At 41.7% G+C, this 21,442-nt stretch overlaps 1 protein-coding gene across 9 annotated transcripts in view; it reads right to left on the reverse strand.

Moving 5' to 3' along the window:
• Positions 1-16,571, reverse strand: part of TCF12 (transcription factor 12) — a 283,238-nt gene extending 266,667 nt beyond the window's left edge. For 4 of the 9 annotated variants that reach the window (XM_089667836.1, XM_089667793.1, XM_089667786.1 and 1 more), the window contains exons 1-3: positions 16,288-16,571; positions 13,657-13,750; positions 12,983-13,055 (exon numbers count right to left, since the gene is read on the reverse strand). In XM_089667836.1, coding sequence (XP_089523962.1) covers positions 12,983-13,055; positions 13,657-13,728 — 145 coding nt within the window. In that variant the 5' untranslated portion in view covers positions 13,729-13,750; positions 16,288-16,571. Of the gene's footprint in view, positions 1-12,982; positions 13,056-13,614; positions 13,751-16,287 lie in introns of those variants that run through there. The other 5 variants (XM_089667806.1, XM_089667800.1, XM_089667821.1 and 2 more) reach the window with 4 other exon arrangements.
• Between the last annotated feature and the right edge of the window lie 4,871 nt (positions 16,572-21,442).

The following is a 21,442-nucleotide window of genomic DNA, read 5'->3' on the forward strand; positions in this document are numbered from 1 at the left end:
TGGGAGACCAGATATAGTGAATGCAGGGTTATGGGTTTAGTAACACTAACCACTTCCTGCAAATAGACATATCCGTACATCCTCAGGATTCAGTGGTTCTACAAGGGTCATGGCTGCAACACTATAGTGCAAAAGTGATTGGAGCGACTATATAGCCAGCAGATCACTTACATGTGACAGAAGGTGACCATAGAACTCCTTTCAGCCTTTTTCACACAACAGTGGCAAAAAACAACATAAAAATCAGGAACTGTATTGTTGTGTCGTTAAGGCAAAACCTCATTTTGGTTTTTGGACAGGGTGGAGAGGGATTAGAACAATTATCAAGTTTTTATTGCTGTCTGTTAGGGAGATTCCCCCCACCCCATTTGTCCTATTTTTTATTTAAAAATCCTAAAAGTTTGGGTTGTCACCAGAACAGGAAGAGGTAAAATCTTCTAATGGGAACACTAGTTCTGGTAACAATAAGAGACTCCCTTATACGAGAGGATTTCCTTTCACTTCCTTTTTTGGCCATGGGACAGGAATTTAAAGGAAATCTAACCAATAGGGCACAGATGGCAAAAAAGAAACGGAGAGTTATAACTCTCCCTTAACATTATTTTGGGTAAATTGCCACAAGCCTTAGGCCCCTTTCACACTGTCAGTTTTTCAGGCAGACCTGATCAGACCCTCCATTCACCCTTATGAACCGGTGGGTGTAAACAGACTTGTGTCCGTTCATACCCCCCTACCTACAAACTTATTTGGCAAAAAAAATACAAAATACAAAACACACACACACACACACACACACACACACACACACACACAGACAGACACAGAAGGGGATTTGTCTTCCCTCCATCTACGCAGATTGGAGGGCATTACAATGTAAAAACAGACATGGAAGTCCAGTAACATCCACAGGTCTGCAGTGTGGGCTCGGTCAGCGTTTGCTCTGCATAAACTGAGCAACCTGTCATCTGCTCTGATCATCAGGGGGGTCAAACGGACAGATCATTTGCTGATCATAACCTGTGTGAAAGGGGCTTTACACATACAGCCACCAAATAAATGTACTGTTTAATAAACTTTGTTTTTATGAAGTAGAAATCTGTTTAAAAAAAAAAAAACAAAACCACACATGCATTTACATTTTCCAAGAATGTCTAAGAGAAAGCATGTGATGGCATTTACTAAAATTTTATATGCAAGACCACCAATTCAGCTCCAGAAGCTATAGTCCCTATAAAATTCTCCTTACTACCACATTCTTAAAGTTGTAATACAAATATTACAAACCAACTGAAAGTCAAAGTGCAAAACTTAACTAACACTGTAAAAGCATACAGCAAATAACTGCTCCTTAATGGACAGAAAAAAACAATTCGGGTATTTAAAGCACCTCAGATTTATGTAACCCATGCCAAGACATAGGTGTACTTTGTCATTTCTGAAAACAACAGACTCCCATGTAAACTTCTGTCTGGGCCTAGAGTAAAACTGCAACACAAGTGAGAGCTGTCCTCAGGCCCCTTGCACAGTTGGCATTAAGCCCCGGCACATGAGGCTCAGACATTTAGGCGTAGGTGGGGGGTTCAGGTACAAATCCAGCCCCATTGTTGGCACATGCCCAGAACACAAATCTGTTGTCCTTGGGAGTATACTGCCCTAGACATTAGTACCACTAGGTGCACTCACTAGCCGCAGCAGCTGTCAGCCACTCAAGAGTTTGACACGCTGCTGACAGTGCGGCTGGATTCTGCATCTGTGCCTTCTGCCTGCACCTAAATCCCACAGCCCAATGGTTAAACACCCAGTGTGCATGGGAACCAATGAGTGTTCGAAAGCCAAATATTTTGTACATGCCTTTATAAAAATTATGGGAAAACACAAACTGGCACTTAAAATACTAAGCAAAATGCATACTTTTTTGATACAGTAAAGGAATTATCACTAGTAATGACTAGATGTAGCTGTAAAACCTTACCGTAATAAAAAGAAATTGCTAAGAAAAAAAAAGAAAAAACACACACCACTAAATCACAACTTTACAAAGAGATGCTACATTTAAGTAGTAACAATTATCCAGTGAAATCAAAGCTACATTATTATATTTAGCGAACAAAAGTTTCTTTTTTCCCCCTCTCACTCTCCCTTGCTATTCAGTTAACATCTTCACGAGAAAGTATGCCCTTTATATTTTTGCAAGTTATGTTTACAAACACAGCTTTGTTTTATAGATACAGCAATACAAAGCTTCTATTCAGGGAGAATACCAATTATCTCATCCTACTATCACATAATAGACGACAACCTGTCCCCTGAATCACTAGTAAATGATGTATGGAGGGCATCACACTACCAAAAAAGAGCAGCCCAACTACAAGGCAAATGAACATTTTTTACATTGTAGTAGTACTTCTAAAGCAAAATGTACTGTTGGTACACAATCTTATGAACAAGATGCAACGGTAATGAAGACAGACAGAGAATGTTAAATAAAATAGATGCATAAGGAGGTTATTTGCTCGATAAACTCCTCATTTGCACTTGACTCAAACGCTGACCACATTTTTCAATCAGAATAAGAAATTAATGTTTCAGGCTGTTTGCAGGGAAACAAAGAGGCATTTGTAACACATTCCTAATGCCTGCAGGCAGGTGTTTTAGCTAATGAAACATACCAATTTTAATCGTGTAGCAAGATCACAAGAAGTGACTGATGCCTTCACACATTTTAGAGTTAAAGACAATCACACTTATCAGTTAAAAGGGATCTCAAATGCCTGAAAAAAGCAGTTTTCACATTGCTGTCATCATACCATCAAAATTTATGGACAATGTAGCAGCAAGATTTCATTAAGCAACTTTTTTTTTGGTTTAGGAGGATGATGTAAGCAAAATTTGGATGCGTCACTCTGTATATTTTGGTAAAAATAAAAATGTGCAGACTCTTACTAAAAATAGATGCATGCACTCAAATATAAACTTTTTTTCACACATTGAAAGGTTTTACTATAAATAACTTGCACTTGTTCAATGACTATCCAATCAGTTAAAGTATTTACCAAACTCATTTTTTAAATATCTACACAGTCATGAATCAAGCATCTTACTACTGTACACCATCTTCCCCAGCAAGGAAAAAAACAAAAAAAAACAAACGCACACCATACTTCCCATTACCCCCAGTCCTTAATTTAGTATTCTGCATCTCCAGTCAGGCAGAGGTATACTGATAAAAAGCAAGCTAGCCTTATGCAGGGAACACAGGTTTATCTTTTTTTTGTTCAAACCAATGGGCTGAACGAAAAAAAAAAACAATCATCGTACTAAAACATCCACTGAGCTACTGTGTTCTGCCAGGAAGATTGCCCCCCTCCAGGAAACACTGATCAGCACTCTCAGCCATTGCTGATCGCATGCTGGTTTTCCAGAGATCGGCTTCAGTTGGACAAGCAGCTGTACAAATAGGTTGAAAGTCGTCCAGTTCCTGCCGAACCGACTATTTTCATACGATTTTCAGCCCATGTGTACCCAGCTTTAAACTAAGCTTAGATTTGTGGCTAAACTGTCAGTTCTGAAAAGCAATCAGTTTTGGGGTTGCTTTTTAAGAGTTTGACAGCCAGTGTGAAAGAGATATAACGCTTCCACACCACCTGTTTTACCTGTGTAAATGTCACCCAGATGCACTACAACCACATACATTGCACGTTGTTGTGGGGCATTTGCAGAACTTGTCATAATCACTTGAATGGGACGCATTCTACGGCAGTATAGTCAGCACAACAGGGGTGATCATTTTTGCTGCAGAAGTAAAGCAACACGAGAACAGAATAATGGGGAGTGAAACACTAAAAACGTGGTTCAATTGCTTGTGTTTAAATGCCTCCCAACTGTAAAAGTCTGAGTCCTTGGTTTAATTTCAGGGATATCCAATTCCTATCGCCCTACATGTAGTTGCGGGAGCCGGGCAGGTAGTTTTTTTTTTTGCCCTTAGCCCTGCTGCCGCCCGATTGCTTCCACACAGCCCACAGTGTCAGCCTCTCCCCTGCCCCCGCTATATATCCAGGGCTCCGCTTGCCCATCTGTGGGTACGAGACTGGTTCGGTGGGTGCTGAGGGATGTGGTATACGGGAGGGATGAGGAGAGCAGACACATTCGCTCCCCTCCCCTCTTCTCCTGATCCGGACGCGACGAGACGTCACTTCCGGGTCCCCGTTAGACAGATTCCCGGTCATTGAGGCTGGGAAAGAATGTAATGCGATGTGCACTGCATTACATTCAGTGTAGTACAGGGGAAACTTGCAGGGTCTTTTAGCCCCTGCATGTCTCAAAAAAGAGAACCATTGGCCAAAAATCTTCAAAAAAAGTTAATTTTTTTTTCAAATGGAAGTTACACCCAAGCATATAACACCCCCAAATTTTTCAAGGCCCCCCACATACGTACACACACACACAAACATAAAAGCACATACTCGGGCACCTACACATGAAAACGACGATTGCAATACACGTTACATATCGCCGCGCATGCCAGAATGAGAGCAATAATTCTAGCACCAGATCTCCTCCGTAAACTATACTGATGACCTATAAAAGGGGCATTAAAAGTGTCTCCTATAGAAAATATAGGGTACTAAAGTTTGTTGCCATCTCACGAGCGTACGCAAATTTAAGGTTTGAAATGTTGGATATCTATTTACTCTCTGCAACCTCATCTTTTATATTTTACAAAAAAAAAATTGGATAATTTTTTGCTTTTTTGCCCTAAAATTAAGTGTATTTTTTACCTTGGTGATAAAAAATTGAAACTACCGCTATTTTATTCTCTAGGTTCTCTGCTTTCAGAAAATATATAATGTTTGGGGGGGGTTGTGTCATCTTCAAACCTAAAACGTTTTTTTAAACGTGTGCAAATAACGCAAAAACAACTCTGGCAGCGAAATGGATAAAAGGATAAGTCCGACACTCCCCTTTCCCGACAAGCACCCAATCAGTGCTCATTACACTGCACGGTCTCTCCCCTCCCTGTTAGTCCCCAGGTGTGGTGCTGGAAACAGGCAGTGAGGGGAGAAGGAAATAAACAGCACAATGGTAAAAATATTAAACATTTATGTCGCCATAAAGCCCCTTTTGTTTTTAAAAGCAGATTTAACCTCCCTAGCGGTATGATTATGTCAGTATTTCTGTGCTCAAAGCGGTACATTTTTTTGCATGGAAATATGTCGTTTTTTTTATTGTAGGCCTGTAATTTTTAGGAATAACTCACTAAAATCTATCTGAACAAGAGACTAGTAAACATCCCGGGTATGATACTATTTGAGGCACAAAATCATTATTATATAATTTTTTTATGATTATTTATTATAATAATAACAAAATAATAAATTTAATTCAATGACATAAACCAAAAACACTTAAATTTGAAATAGAGCGCCAAGTTCGTGCATCATTGATCTTAGTCGCAAAATTGTTTTCAGTGTCTGATGACAAATTTCCCCACAAATCATCACTCAATTCTGCAAGTGGTTCTGATTTACTATCTGAAAATAATGATTTAATATTTAATAAGTCATTACCAAAAAAATTTACTATCGCTGTTCTCTAGCTGGTTTAAAACCGCTTTTGACCTAAAGGGACGCTTTTTGGACACCATGGACGTTTCTCAGTTTCCAGGCAGAAAGAACGTTAATAACGCAAGCAGGGCACAGGACAAAGCACTAGGGACAAAATGTATGTGAAATGGTTTGATACAGTAATGTTTTATGTGATTTTAGTGTATTTGGTAAATGTCACTTTTAAAATTTTTGCATTTCCCGCCGGTTCCATCCCCTGTACGTCCCGACGCTTGCAGGGACCGGAACCCGGAAGATGGATGCCGGCATCAGCCGGAGGGGATGGCCGAGGACGCTGCAGGGGGGACATTGCGGGAGCGCAGGACAAGGCAAGAGAAACAGGGATCCCGGAGCAACGCTGAAGGGTATTCCTGAGTGTAGCTCGGGGTTACCGCTTTTGGTACTGAAAGTTTACCCCGAGCTACACTCGGGAATACCGCCAGGGAGGCTAAATACAGTTTTGGTTAAAATGTATATTTTTTATCAGGACAAGTAGATTGGGACAACGAATTAGTCCCTGGCCAAGTAGTTTTTTAAAACATTTCTACACCCCTGAATTTAATAGAAAGTATACAAAGCTTTGTGAGCCCAAGCCCATAGCAGAAAGATTAGGACACAAAGTGAATAAATGAAAGTACTTACCTCTGAGTATTTCTAGGTATTTGAGTTCTTAGAATACCAGAACAGTGGTAGGTAAAATGCAGACCAGGGATTCTGTGCCCCTGAACTCTGTAGGCTAAAGACATAGGAAATTTTAGGGTCTACTAGACCCACAAAGAACCTGTAACCATGTCATTACTATCACAGAATCATAGTAACAGAAGTTATAAAAAAAATTAAAAAAAAATAAAAACTTGGCTGTGCAGGGCTCTTCCCGCTCCATTACTCATTCACTGTGTTCACTTAGAGTCCTGAAAGACACTAACGTTTGTATTTCTCAATGAACTACCACAGCACTGTGGAGCATTGTGGTAGTTCATGGAGTCTCCTTGTTAGTATATCTGCTTGCCCGTACATCCCATATGTGCAAGCAGCTAAAGACCTGCATGGAATCAGCGATCTGCTGATTGCTGGTGCAATTCTTTACAGCAGGAGTCTCCAAACTTTCTAAACAAAAGGGTCAGTTTACTGTACTTCAGATTTTAGGAGGGCCAGACTGTGACCAGTAGTAGTAGTAAAAAAGGTCCTGATGTCAGTGGGAAAAAATAATACCCATTGTTTGCTGTCAGTAGGAGGAATTGTGCCCCAATCATTGATGTCATTGGACCTGATCATTGCTGTCATTGGAAAGAATTATGCCCCATTGTTGGAAAGAGTTGTGTCCCCTTTGTTGGTTTAAGTGGGGGAATTATGCCCACTTGTTGGTATCAGTGGATGAAATAGTGCCCTAAGTGCCACATAAAAGCAAGAAAATGGCCACATCTAGCCCCCCGGGCTGCAGTTTGGAGACCACTGCTTTACAGGCTCCAAAAACAAAAAAATGAAAAAAAAAAAATCAAATTTCCCCATAAAATGTCTTTGCAAAAAAAATATCCCAATACTTGTAAATTAATTGGTTTATGTGAAAGTTATAGCATTTACAAATGGCAGTATATATATACTGGGCTTTTTTTTTTTTACTAGTAATGGCGGCGATCAGCGACTTATAGCAGGACTGCGGCGGGCCGTCTGAAACTGGGGGGAACTGACTTGGTGTCACTGACCTTCCCAGTGACACCAATACAGTGATCAGTGCTAATAAAAAGCACTGACACTGTACTAATGGCACTGGGCATGAAGGGGTTAACATCTGGGGTGATCAAAGGGTTAACTGTGTGCGGTTTTACAATGTGTGCTGTGTTTGTGCTTCACTGTAAGCACACTGCTTTGCATGACTGTGCTGTGCACACAGGAGTGTGAACTCTTTGGATGCCATAATACACACCATGTTTGGAGATCAAATGGTACTGCACATCACCCCACAAATACCATATCAACAGTGAAGTTTGAAGGTGGGAACATCATGATGTGGGGCTGTTTTTCAGCATACAGTACTGAAGGAATCATGAAGGATGAATGGAAAAATGTACCAAGACATTCTTGATAAAAATCTGCTGCCATCTACCATGATGATGAAGATGAAACGAGGGTGGACACTTCAGCAAGACAATGATTTCAAAAAACAAAGCCAAAAGAAACTCTAAATTGGTTTCAAAGTAGAAAAAAAAACAAAAAAAAACAAAAAGCTGCTAGAATGGCTCAGCCAATCACCTGACTTGAATCCAGTTGAAAAATCTATGGAAAGAACTAAAGATCAGAGTTCATAGAAGAGGCCCACAGAACCTTCAAGATTTGAAGACCGTTTGTGTGGATGAATGGAACAAAATCACACCTGAGCAATGCATGCGACTAGCTTCTCCATACAGAAGGTGTCATTACCAACAAAGGATTTTGTACAAAGTATTAAATAAATTTCAGTTAGCGAGTTCAATACTTTTTCCGTGTGTCATTCCATTTTATTGCACATAACTTAATTTCTGACTTGATTTGTTTTGGTTTCTTTGTAAGGATTGCATGGGCTTTTAGATGTGGTGAAAATGTCATGTCAATAGCACCTTTAGAAATATATTTACTGAAAAAATGGTGACATGTTCAATACTTATTTTATCCGCTATATACCAGTGACTGTAGATGGTCCGCGATGGTAATGTGCATTATAATGTAGGTTTTAATGTAATTTATCACAACACAAAAGGTTACGAGTCCATCCATGTATGTACAATACGTATATAATGAAAACAAGGACATACATCAGTGAAATGCTCAATGCACAACACACTAGTTAACCCCCCACACAAATCAGAGATAGAAGGGGTCATCATTTAGGCTTAACTGCAGAGTGAAGATCTCTAAATTGTTTTCATGTGTAACCCATTCATAATATTTAAGTATGGTAGTTTTTGGGGTTGGATATACTTAGTAAATATTATTCATCAAAGTCTCACCCCAATAGTTTTTGCAAACGTTTCGATATTACATTGTGTTTATGAACGCATTAAAAATGTAACTTTTTCAAAGAATAAAAAGATTTCATAAACATTTACACAAGGTTTCAAATTTCCCAATTTCCAACTTCCCTTCCTTATTTTTACCTAACCACCAAACAGAAAATTATATTCTAGGGAGCACACTGCTGTAATTTTAAAGTGGCTGTTGTGTTGCCACTTTTCAAGTGCGTGTTCCAAATCTTCCCTGTTAGGAAGCAGGTATGATTGATTGAAGCTTCTTCTCTCCTGCTAGCCACCTCACAGATCACACGTCAGCAGAAATGACAAGTATTGCTTTAACATGCTTACAATTTAGGTTTTATACTATTAAAAGAGGCTTACATAATATTTATTCTTATTTTATATTGGATTTTTTTTTTCAGTTTAATTATCACACAAGAGCACAACAGCACCCAATAGGCTCTGTGCAGCCACAGGAATTCCTAATCAACCTCCTGTAGAGATGTCTGCAGGCTACCTAAGAGCTTTCCCACTTGCTGTGCTCCCAGATCTCACAGTAAGGAGCAAGCAGAAGATGTCATGGGACTACAGTCTACATGAATGCATGAACTACAACTACCATCAGCCATTGTGGCTGACTGCTTGTGGTTCTGAATGGAATGCGAGGATGCTGAGGAGTGGCCTCGTAGTTCATTCACAAGCCCTGCAACTTGTAAACAGCCCCAAGAAGGTACTGGATGAAAGCTGCAGGGCTTGTCTGCAGGAGTTTGGCATTGCGGCCCTGATCCACTGAACACAGCTGCAATGTTTTCCAGGCTCCTGGGGGGGGAAAAAAAAATAAATAGATGCACTATTTTATTCCTGCAAAAATATGTGCATGTATTATTTTTTCCCCATAAAAAGTGAACTTGTCCTTTAAAAATGGGGAAAAAAAAAAAAAAATCAAAACATTATAAAAAGATATAAGACCTTTAGAACACTGTAATATAACATATGTTTGGCTTATTGTCCATCATGTTAAAACAATATTTATGGCTCACATCAGCAGGCAACACAGGCCAACCCAAAAACAGCCACAACTGTTATTCACATGCTTACGTGACCATGCACCACACAGGCAAGTATCTCAGAAGACTGCTAACTACACTGCTGTGTCTCTCTTACAGCTCTGAAGCTGTATACGCTGATACACGACAGCAGGAGAGCACACATTTATACAGAACTAGGTAGCAAGGGATCATTTGTTTACACAATCATCAATATAAAAGGCTTGGCTTACACTGGTGTTTCTCAAACGTTCATGTTTTGTGGATATCCAATAAAAAAACTCTAGACTACCTAACTATATGCAAGCTACCCTGAAAACTGCACTGCAAGTGGGACTTGATATCAGATTTGGAAATACTTCACTGTTGATAATGGGTAACCATATAGGCTTCTCAATATAATTAGGACAAGATATGTCATTTGAGAGCTGCATCAGGTCCAAACAACAACACCCATTGCCCCCTGCATGATATGAGCAGTCAGTACCAACCTGGATCACCTGTGTGCATCAATTTTACTGTTCCTGACAAGGAGCCAACTTGTCACCAAGAATGTGAAAACTCAGATGGCCTGATCTACAGGAGTAAGGGAAGGTCAACACTTTAAAAGATAATTCAGTAGTCCACTGAATATAACAAAAACACCAGAGAACAAGGGCAAGCAGAATGTTTTATTGTGTATTTATACAATAGCACCAGTGCAAGAATTGACATGGATTTCAATAATTAAAAGCTAACTGTTGGTTTACTATACCAATTACATTCACAATACAAGCTTTTGCTTACAAGCACAAACTCCCTTGAATATTTCCACTCAAGCAGACCATGAAACACATTTCTACACTGCACAGAGCACAATTCTTTTTCTATACTTACATGTTAACAAAACCTTCATATAGAGTTTGATTATAAAAGTTGATTAAAAAGTGACAATTTACAGAGCAAACACTAAAACAATAATACTTGGAAACCTGTGCAAGAAGCTAAAAACATTGCCAGCATATACACTGCACATTTAACTCTCAGAGAAGAGTATTCCAGCAAACAGATACCTCCAAGAAGAAAATGTTTGCAGTATAACTTATCAAGCTTTTATAAAATGTTAACATAATGACTTCTGCTTAAACAAAAAAAACAAAACAAAAAAAGAATTCAAAAAAGGACAAAATGGTATAATCAAAAACTAGTTTCCTATGCTGAGAACTAAATAAGAGATGAAAAAAAAAAAAAATGGCCTAATCCACAAGCTCTGCATAAAATGTGTAAACGCCACAGGATCAGCATGACTACACTGCAAAATTAACTAAAAACATGGCATAAACACGCATGCACACACACACACACACACACACACGTGAAATCTAAACTTTGCTTAACTGTTACTCGAATGGTGCAGCATCATTAACAGTGGTCATATTTTCCTCATGTGCTTCTGTACTCTAGCAAATGTTAATATTTTTGTTCAGTGTTTAAAAAATATAAAATTACTGAAACTATTTAATAGTCATACACATGCTCAATAGTAGATCAATTAAACACTGATAACATTATTAAACATTAGTGAATTTATTTCAAATATCACATTAAGTCTTCATTACTCTTGTTGTAAACATTTATTTATTCATACAAGGACAGTTTCACAGCAGACATGAAGCAAAAAATGCTTTTAAAATCCGCAGGAGAAAGAAATCATTAACACATTAACACTTCCAGCTAAACAGGAAATCAAAGTTCTGATGCTTATACTGTTTTGCATATAGTACTACTGACAAGCCATCTAAAGTATCTAACTAGATTTAATGGAGAAAGCAAAAAAAAAAAAAAAAAAAAAACCACACACTTTGTAAGAGACAAGAGACATCATACCACTACTTTAGCTAGAAACATATCTCCACTGACGCCTTGTGAACGAAAAAAAAAATTAAATGCAAGATGTGTGAATTCTTACAAGTTAACAGTTTTTAATAAGGGAGGAAATTTCAAACACAGTTGACAGTCATGTCATTTGTCATTATCACAGAAACCACAGATCCAAAGAAGAATTTCAGTGTGCACACAAATATCTACAAAATACTCACAATCTATTTATGACCTATAAACTACATCATACCAAGGCACCATCATTTCAAAGGTATTATGCACACAAGTGCCATGATAATCTTCTGTGCATTAACCCTTGCAGTAAATTGGGACCAAGCTGTATATATTAAGACAAATCTAACACTGCGAGTCCCATTTGGTCATCTGGATTGACATATTACAGAATGAAAACATTTATGAATTTAAATATGAATGACATTTCAAGAATAAAACATAGAAACAGAGATGACAAACAACTTTTGTTAAATTGTTCCACAAAGCCAAACTAAGATACAAACACAGAAGCCAAAACATAAATCATGAGAAGCCCAATTTTCACCAAGCTGTACTTAGAGAAAACTACCACCAATCCATAAACAAACCTTACAAACAATACAGCTATATACATCAGCATTCAAGGACCTCCGACCTGCATGAGAAAATGTCAATTGCAATAGACCAATGTCTTTAACATACCAATTTAAAAGTGCATTCAAAGGGCAAAAAACAAGATAATTACATCATTAGTAGAATCAAACCAATATTAAAAAGTCAGCACTTTAGATACACTTATGATAAAATGTATCTAGGTAATATCTTAGACTGTCATAATATAATCTGTCTTGCACACTACATCTGGCGGAACTAGCTGCATGCAGCAAAACACGTGGAACCAATTTGCAGGCTATCCCTGTTCATTCCAACAGATTTAGCCCTTTTCATTTTGTTTAACGAAGCCATATATTGTCCTTCAAAGCATACAAGCATGAATTTTAAAATGGTGCTAAGAATGTCTTATGAGTTTGGTTTGATAATCCTTATGTCATAAATATGCTTGAATATAAAAAAATTTACAGACAAGTACCAGAATGCAAAAAAAAAAAAAATATATAAGTGCACACATACTCATTACAGTCAGAAAAACAGCACACAAACTTGCCTATCCATGCCAAGCTTTGACTGCAAGTAATGACAGTAAAATGGTCACAGCTAAACCCGATCCAAAGTCTGTTCAATATTAAATACAAGTTTCATATACCAGAAAAAAAAAAGTCTTAGCTATATAGATAGTGACAGTGCTATTGGTCTAAAAGAATTATTCCAAGACTACAAAAGAGAAACAGCAATTCTATGAAATATAAACTTGCAGAAAGCAATTACAAAAGTAATTAAATCAACTGCAAGAAACTGATCACATCACTTGTAAACAAGAACAATCAAATGCTGCATCCATGCAAAGCAATAAATCTCACAAACTATTCCTTACCAGATCCACTGAACTGACTGCTTCCTAGTGTAGTCGGTCTGGTTTTCCCACTATTAACAGGTGGGGAAAACATCTGGAAAACAGAAGAAGAATTGGATTCAGATACATTGTACTTCTGTATATATAGCAACAAATATTACAAAGCTGATTGGCTGCTTACTATGAGGTTTACTTTCTTTGTCTCAATAAACAATTTATGGTAGACATAGTAAAAAATAAACACAGAGTTAGACACTATGACAGATTACAGCTTCAATCCCATCCGCTTGTGTGCAATATAAAAAAAAATGCTTCATAATCTTTCTGGTGTCTACCTTGGCAAATTAACTCCACAAATACACACAGTTTAAAGCAGATGATTTAATTGTTCAAGGCAATAAGTGTGGATTAAGCCGTCATCCAGATAGGTTACTTCATTTTATCTCCAGTTTTACATTTAAAGTACATAAAGTATTAAGCAAATTTTGAGCAACTGTAATTGGATTTGCTGCCTTTAGGGTCAATGAACAGCCTCTGAGTTCTAAACCAATTGACCCCCTTTTAGTCCTTTAAGTGATTACATGTTAAGAGTCTAGACATGACTTCAAAGTAAAGGTGTCTAGCAGTCTGCTTGTTTCAGGAGCTGCTTTTACCATGTGGGAGAAGAAGCCATAAGAGCCCAAAGGATATCATACCGCACTGAAATCCAGGAGGTCACTCAGCTCCTTGTCTGTGCCTATAGCGGCCATCCGCTGCTGAGGATTCATCTCCAGCCACTCAGATCAGCTCCTAGAGAAGGAGAGACACACTTACCAGCTGCATCACAAGCAACCCCCCTCCCCCCCCCCCCTTAGTCTGCCTCTACCCTGACACTAGGAGGGGAGGCAGACAGTCACTTCCCCAACATAAATGTATCCATTATTTGTAAAGAAGTTAAACATCTCTCTCCCCCCACCGCCTCAACCTATGACTTTGCTGGCCTCTACCCCTATACTGATCTAATACTGGGACAGCAGGGAGAGGGTGCAAAGAGACAGGGGGACCGTTCCCCAATATAAATGTATCCATTATTTGTGAAGGAGTTAAACATCTCTCCCCCCCCACCGCACCAACCTATGACTTTGCTGGCCTCTACCCCTATACTGATCTGATACTGGGGCAACAAGGAGAGGGTGCAAAGAGACAGGGGGACCGTTCCCCAATATAAATGTATCCATTATTTGTGAAGGAGTTAAACATCTCCCCCCCCCCACCGCACCAACCTATGACTTTGCTGGCCTCTACCCCTATACTGATCTGATACTGGGGCAACAAGGAGAGGGTGCAAAGGGGGACCGTTCCCCAATTTAAATGTATCCATTATTTGTGAAGGAGTTAAACATCTCTCTCCCCCCCACCGCCTCAACCTATGACTTTGCTGGCCTCTAGCCCTGAACTGATCTGATACTGGGACAACAGGGAGAGGGTGCAAAGGGACAGGGAGACCATTCCCCAATATAAATGTATCCATTATTTGTGAAGTACCCCCCCCCCCCCCCATCCAATTTAACCCTGGGCTGACCACACACTATACAATCTCTTTTAGATCCACCAGCAACTTTGCAGTGCAAAGACATGCCTGCTGTGCTACTATTTGAATGAAAGATTTAGGTTTGTCCTCACATTACATAGTTTTGGTATATCTAATGGTTGGTATACATGCTTTGATTTTATCCCATCGATGTGCAATTCTATCAAAAAGAATGAAATCGAGAACAATTCAATGAGTCATAACTTTCCTTCTGATTGCAAAAGTGGGTTTAGATTGGATTCGATCACATCAAGCCAATCAGCCAAGCTGCAACATTACTGATCAAATCTCATCGGACAATTCAAACAGATTGTACAATCAAGATCATATATTGTGTGACCAGCTCACGTCTCTGCTGGCCACACAGACCCTGCCCTGATCAGCCCATCTGACATTGGGATGGCAGGCAGAGAGTGAAGAGACAGGGACATTGTTCCTAACAAATTGTATCCATTTGTAAAGAAGTTAAACCTACCTAGGTCTCTGCTATCCCTGTCCTGACCAGACCATCTGACAACAGCCTGAGAGGCAGAGGATTGAAAGGGATTGGGGGACAAACAGCTCCCCAACAAAAACATACCCATTATATATAAACAGCTGAAACCTAACCCCCCAACCTATACCTCTGCTGGCCCCTACCACTGTCCTAATGAGAGGCACACAATGTAAAGAGATCGGGGTGCCACAGTCACTTCAACTAAAATAAATGTACCTATTATTTGTAAAGAATTTAAACTGCCCCCCCCCCTCTCTTCCTGGTCAGCCCATCTGACAGGCAGAGAATGTGAAGGGAGACAGACAGACCCTTCAATATACAAGGATACAAATTCTCTACAAATAGGAAATAGGATTGTTGGGCTGGTAGCTGTGTGTCCCTTTCATCCGCCTGTCATGTCAGATGGGCTGACCAGGACAGAGGTGGGAGCTGTAATGGGGGGGGGGGGGGATGATTCACTGTAACTTCTTTACAAATAATGGGTACATTTTAGTCTTTTCAACCCCCCCCCATGTGCCAGCCCCTACCCTGATCAACCCATCTAACACCAGGATGAGGGCAGAGGATGCACTAGAATTAGGGGGGCACAGGATGCACAGGAATTAGGGGGGGGGGTGCAATCACCAGCACAACTGTATCCATTAGCGCCCCCCATCTCTCCTGACCTCTCTCCCCCCCCCCCCATCCAGATCAGCACACTGGGAAGGGGGGGGGGCACACAGACACTTCCACAACCAGAATGTCTCCATGATTGTACAGAAGTTATACCCCCCCAATCTGCCAATCTGTGCTGCTCTCTACCTCTGCCCTGATCAGACGCTGGGATTGGGGTGGGGGGCAGTCACCTCCATAAACAGACTGTCAATAGAAGTGATTGCCCCCCCCCCCCCCCATTATTTGTATAGATGGTAATCCTGCCCCCCCCCCCCATCCTGATCACTGCGCTGGGACAGGCAGACATTTCCCCAAGTAGAAGGGGTGTAGGGGATAGGGGCTGCTATGGGGGGGGGGGTAATGTTGTGAAATGTGTGTGTGGGGGGGGGGTAATATTGTGAAATGTGGGGGGTAATGTTATGGGGTGCTCCATGGCCGGAGACAACAGCCCCCCCATCCAGGAGAAATGCCCCCCCCAAAAAAACAATAGATGACAAGTTGGGCTGAGTTGGTCCGGAGAGTGGTGGGGGATCCTCTACACTGACACGGGGGGGGGGGGGCACACCGGGACTGTGAGGGACTCCCTCCCCCCGGACCCCCATTTACCTTTTTTCCGTCTGAACATCCAACAATTGGGTTGAAGTTTCCGCTCGTCCCGCTCCAGTCTCCTCCCCGCGGCGTGTCGGCGGCCCGCTCCCCGGCGGAGGGCTCTGGCTGGGCTCCGGGGGGTGTTTGTGAGGCTTTCAGCGGGTTTGGTGTGTCGGCGGAGCTGCTCGCCTCCCCGGTAGAACTTGTGGCTCTCTCCCTCCCTCTCCCTCAGGCAGACATTTTTTTCGCTCTCCGTCGAGCCTCAGCACCACGTTAGAGCGCCGAGGGATCCCTCCGCCACAGTCACACGGCCGGCGCTATTTTCTTTTCGCGCGGACCCCTCCGCCACTCCAGTGTGAGGAGGAGGGGACTATAGACGGGGGAGGAGGAGCGGAGGGATACACGGGTAGAGCGGCTTGAGAGCCGCCCGGGATTGGCTCGGTGTGTGAGGGAGGCCGCTGCTAATTGGAGCCGTGTGAGCAGCCTTCTCAGACGGGGTCGGTCAGGAGGAGAGCAGCTGCGGGGCCCTCTGTGGGGTTGGAGGAGATGAGGGTGTCAGATGCACCGATCGATGCTGTCACAGCCGGGTGATGAATGTTCTGTCACTACAGCGGGCGGCTTCATTAACTCGGACGAGTCCCGACTCTTGGGACAGCCGAGTGAGGCCGGTGTACGGACCTCTATAATGATGAACGGTGCGCCCGGCTCCTCTCACTCCACTTGTGGATATAGTCCCCGACCGGGGGCGCGCTCCCGCGGGCAGGGGACAGACGTGTTAATGAAGCGCGCTTTCGAGGACCGTGCACGTGACCTCTCCCCCTCCCGCGGTGGCTGAGCGCCAGCTGAGGCTCCTCGGTCAGGTGTGGGGAGCTGAGCGCAGCTGTGTACCGGCTCAGACGGAGCGCCATTGACGGGGACGGCTCTCTGGGGTCACAGGACCTTCCATATTGATTGGTAGAGAATAGTGACAACACCAGGGGCGGACTGACAACTCATGGGGTCCCCGGGCAATAGGGGATCATGGGGCCCCTGTGTCCTTGCCCAAACTCAAAAAAGCCTATGAACAAGGTACCAGAGGCATCTCATGGGGCCCCCTACTGACCCCGGGCCCTCGGGCACTGCCCGAGTTTCCAAATGGTCAGTCCGCCCCTGGACAACACTTTCTACTGCCCCCCATATACTGCAAAGGTTACAACACCACGGGGGGCCCATTCTGCGTTTACTGCGCTCCCATTTTTGACACGTTTCTGCATACAGCGTTTGCTTCCCACATTCAGAGGCTATTAACAATGGCACTGCCAGCCCCACACACCCAACACTGGGGTCACACTAGCTCGCAGGCTGCTCCTGGGTTCAGGAATCGCCGTTCCCACAACCACCCGCAGCCCAATTTTGCTGCTGTGGTAAGACATGCATGGCTGCCATTCATTCTACATGGCGATCCCACATATCTCCGCACAGCCGTGGGTGCAGGGAAACCACATTGACAAAAAGACCATACGTTTTTAGAAAGGTGCTTTCACCTTTTTTTGTGCAGGACACGCGGCAAAACCGCCCAAAGGAATGGACTGCTGTGCCTGTGAAAACACTAGTGGGAGCCAGGCATAAAGGGACTTTTTTTTTTGGGGGGGGGGTTAAAGGGTTAATTCACCTTTACCAACAACTGCCTATGCAGATGAGGGGCATCTAGATAAAACCAGTCTGTGCAGCTCTGATGATTGCTGAATAATGCTCTTGCTTTAGGTGTAGGCTATTTACATATCGTCATGGCCGAAAATATTGGCACCCCTGCATTTCTATCAGATAATGCACCACTTTGCCCAGAAAGTTGTTGCAATTACAAATGTTTCGGCATTTTCATGTTTCTTTTGTTTGTATTGGTATGACACAAAAATGCAGAAACAAAAAGCCAAATTAAAACATTCCACATAAAGTTGACTGGACAAAATTGGCACCCTCAATGTAATATTGGGTAGCACACCCCTTGGAAAAAGTAACTGAAATTAATGGCTTCCTGTAACCATTAATGAGTTTCTCTACTTAAATTTCAAACTACTCTTCTTTCGCCAACTGCTCCAGGTCTCTCAGATTGGAAGGATTCCTTTTCCCAACTGCTGTTTTGAGATCTCTCCACAAGTTTTCTATGGGATTGAGATCTGGACTCATTGTTGGCCAGTTCAGTACTCTCAGCGCTTTGAAACCATTTCTGGTTGCTTTTAGACGTGTGCTTTGGGTCACTGTCCTGCTGTAAGAACCATGACCTCTGACGGAGACCCAACTTTCTGACACTGGGCCCTACACTGCACCCCAGAATTCTTTGGTAGTCTTCAGATTTCATAAAGCCATGCACACAGTCAAGACACCCAGTGCCTAAACAAGCCCCAAAAACAGTTCCTCTTTGTTGAAAAGGTTGAGAGGCTGGTCTAGCGGATCAGATCAGAGGTCAGTTGGATGGAAACGGATAGCCAGTCCATTTACACCTGAACACCCTTAGTGCAGAGCAGGCTCTGCTCAGCAGATAGATCCCCTACTGAGCAAACTGGAGTCAAGCGGAGTCTAGCATGTGTGAAAGGGGCCTTAATGCTCAATTCTGCCATTACAGCAATGCGCTCTTTCTCTGATCCAAACCCTACTGATACAGTAGCATTGAGCTGTTTGAGAGCTGACTCCTGTGATGGTGGAGGTGAGCATTGCTTACTAGGCCTCTTAGTAATGTCATGGGTGTTTTTCAGTCAGGTTTCAGGAGGTACATAAATGGCCTACACTTCTTGAAAGGGTATTATTCAACTTTTGTCAAAGCTGCCCAGTTTGTTTTTATCTACAGAGACCCCTTAAGCTTCTTTCACATGGGCGATCTGATCAGGTCTGCCTGTTGGTTTTTCAGGTGGACCTGATCAGAAGGTCCATGCATTCCTATGGACAGGCAGGTGTAAATAGACTTGTGTCCGTTTACACCCACTTACCTCCAAGTCCGATTTAAAAAAAAAAAAAAAAAAAAAAAAAAGAATGGGATCTGTCTTCCATTTATTGGATCAGCAGTAGCTGGGTGTAAACAGACAGTGGAGTTTATTTGCACACGTTTGCCCATAGAGATGAGCAGCTCTGTCTGTGTTCGCTCTGCAGAAACTGAGTGGACACAGATGGCTCAACTGCCCACTCTGATCCAATCAGCCAGAGATCTGTGAGCTGATGAATGGAATCTGCCCTGTGTTATCTGCATAGGCAGCTTTTTGGGGTAATGGTGAACTAATGCAGGCCATACATGGGTTGAATTCTGAACACATTTTCTTTAGAAAATCAGAAAATTTGTGCATTTTGTAATCCGATGGTGCCACCATTGATTTCGAAATTTGACCAACCAAGCCTTCAATTTCACCTCATTGCTACAGAAAAGAATTTTTGTGGCCAAGAATTTTCTTTTCTTTCCAGGTCACAGTTCATGCTAATTTCTTTTTTGATTATATTAATCACACGATTCTCCTATCATTGTTTAGAAATGTGTTCGTTTTTCAAAAAAATTCAAACAAACCCCATTACTGAAATTCAATGGCCACACGAAAATTGTCCGATGCTGCGGCCCCACTAATGGTGCGAAATTCTTAGTTACGATGTTCCAAAATTTGTTTGGAATTCGACCTATCTATGGCCTGCATTACCCTTTAATGTTCGATAAAGTAAGGCCTCATGTACGCAGACACCTAAAAATGACACATTTTTAAGCGTTGAGGCTTTTTGATTTGTTTGTTTTTAGGCACCATCCATAACTTGCCATTCAGGGAATGTATGTTTCTGCACACGTTCCCAAAAATACACATTGTGCTTGCAGCACCAATAGTGCCACCCCAAATGTGGGTAGCAGTTGCACTACAAAACAGGCAAGGCTCACAATAAAAAAGAAAAAAATGCAGCAGCTACTTTGGCGTATTAACTGCAAGTGAATGGGTTGCCCTATGCTGTCATGCAACAATTTAGAAAAAACAAAATGGGGTTGATTTACTAAAGGCAGAGCTTAGTAAATGAGGTAAAGCTTCACTTTGCAAAGAATAGCCAATTGCATGCATAAAAAATAAAAAACAGCATTTTTGCTTGCACATGATGGAATGATAGAAATCAGCAGAGCTTCCCCTCAAAACTAGAGGAACTCCACAGACTATTTTCTATTAGTAATTTAACCTCAATGCGTTGCACAGGTGTTAATGGGGCCTGACTGATCTAAGTCCAGCCAATTATTTTTAATAGATCTGTAGACACAGGTACGTAAACTTGAGTTGTGTATAGATCAGTGAAGAGAAAATCTCTTTTGCTGGACAATATTTTATGCATGTACAACAGAGCTGAAGAAAAGCTAGAAGAATTTTTCCATGTGTTTATTATACAGCCCATCCTGTTTTTTTGCTGGAATTTTCTGTCATGAATTTGATGTCCGTACATCACTACTGTGTGCAAGCATTCTAAGGGGGTGTTATAACCCCTGTTAGTGTTACTTTGTGCCATCTGTGTCTTATTGGTGCAATTTACCTACGCTTCCTGTCCATAGCCACAACAGGGAATTCCTGGTTGTCATCAGAACTAGTGTCCCCATCTCTTCCCATTTCTGGTGACAACCCAAAATTTGGGATTTTCTTTCACTTGGAGATGACGGTTAGGTTCCATGTACACTGGGCATTTTAATAACGCTGGTAACAGCTGTGTAAAGTCATGTTAAAAACGTGCGTTTTTTAGTGTTTTGCAGTAGAGTTAAGCTGCGTTTTGCTGTGTTTTTCACGTTTGCATATTTTAGCGTTTTTTTTTTTACCAAAAATGTTGTTTGGGTCAAAAAACATCCAAAAACACTGGTTTGCCACAATTTACAACGTTTTACAGCTAAAAAAATTCTAGAAACTCACTAGTCCTGGGTTTTTTTTCCAGCCAAAAAACGTTGATTACAGTCTGTGTGCATGAACACAGGATAACATGGTGGGGGTTTACTGGCTGTAGAAAAAAAACCGTCAAAAGCCAAAAACAGCAGCTGTAAAAATGTCCAGTGTGCATGAGGGCTAAACAGGACAATGGGTGAATCTCCCTAACGGGCACAGACAGCAATGAAAACCTGACAGGAGTTCTAATCTCTCTCTATCCAAAATGAAAAAAAAATGCCCTTAGTTATACCTTACCCAGTTGAGGACACTTCAAC

This window comes from Staurois parvus, unplaced genomic scaffold (assembly GCF_062004578.1).
Source record: "Staurois parvus isolate SC_StPar_1 unplaced genomic scaffold, SC_StPar_1.0 ptg000054l, whole genome shotgun sequence".
Classification (NCBI taxonomy): Eukaryota; Metazoa; Chordata; class Amphibia; order Anura; family Ranidae; genus Staurois; species Staurois parvus.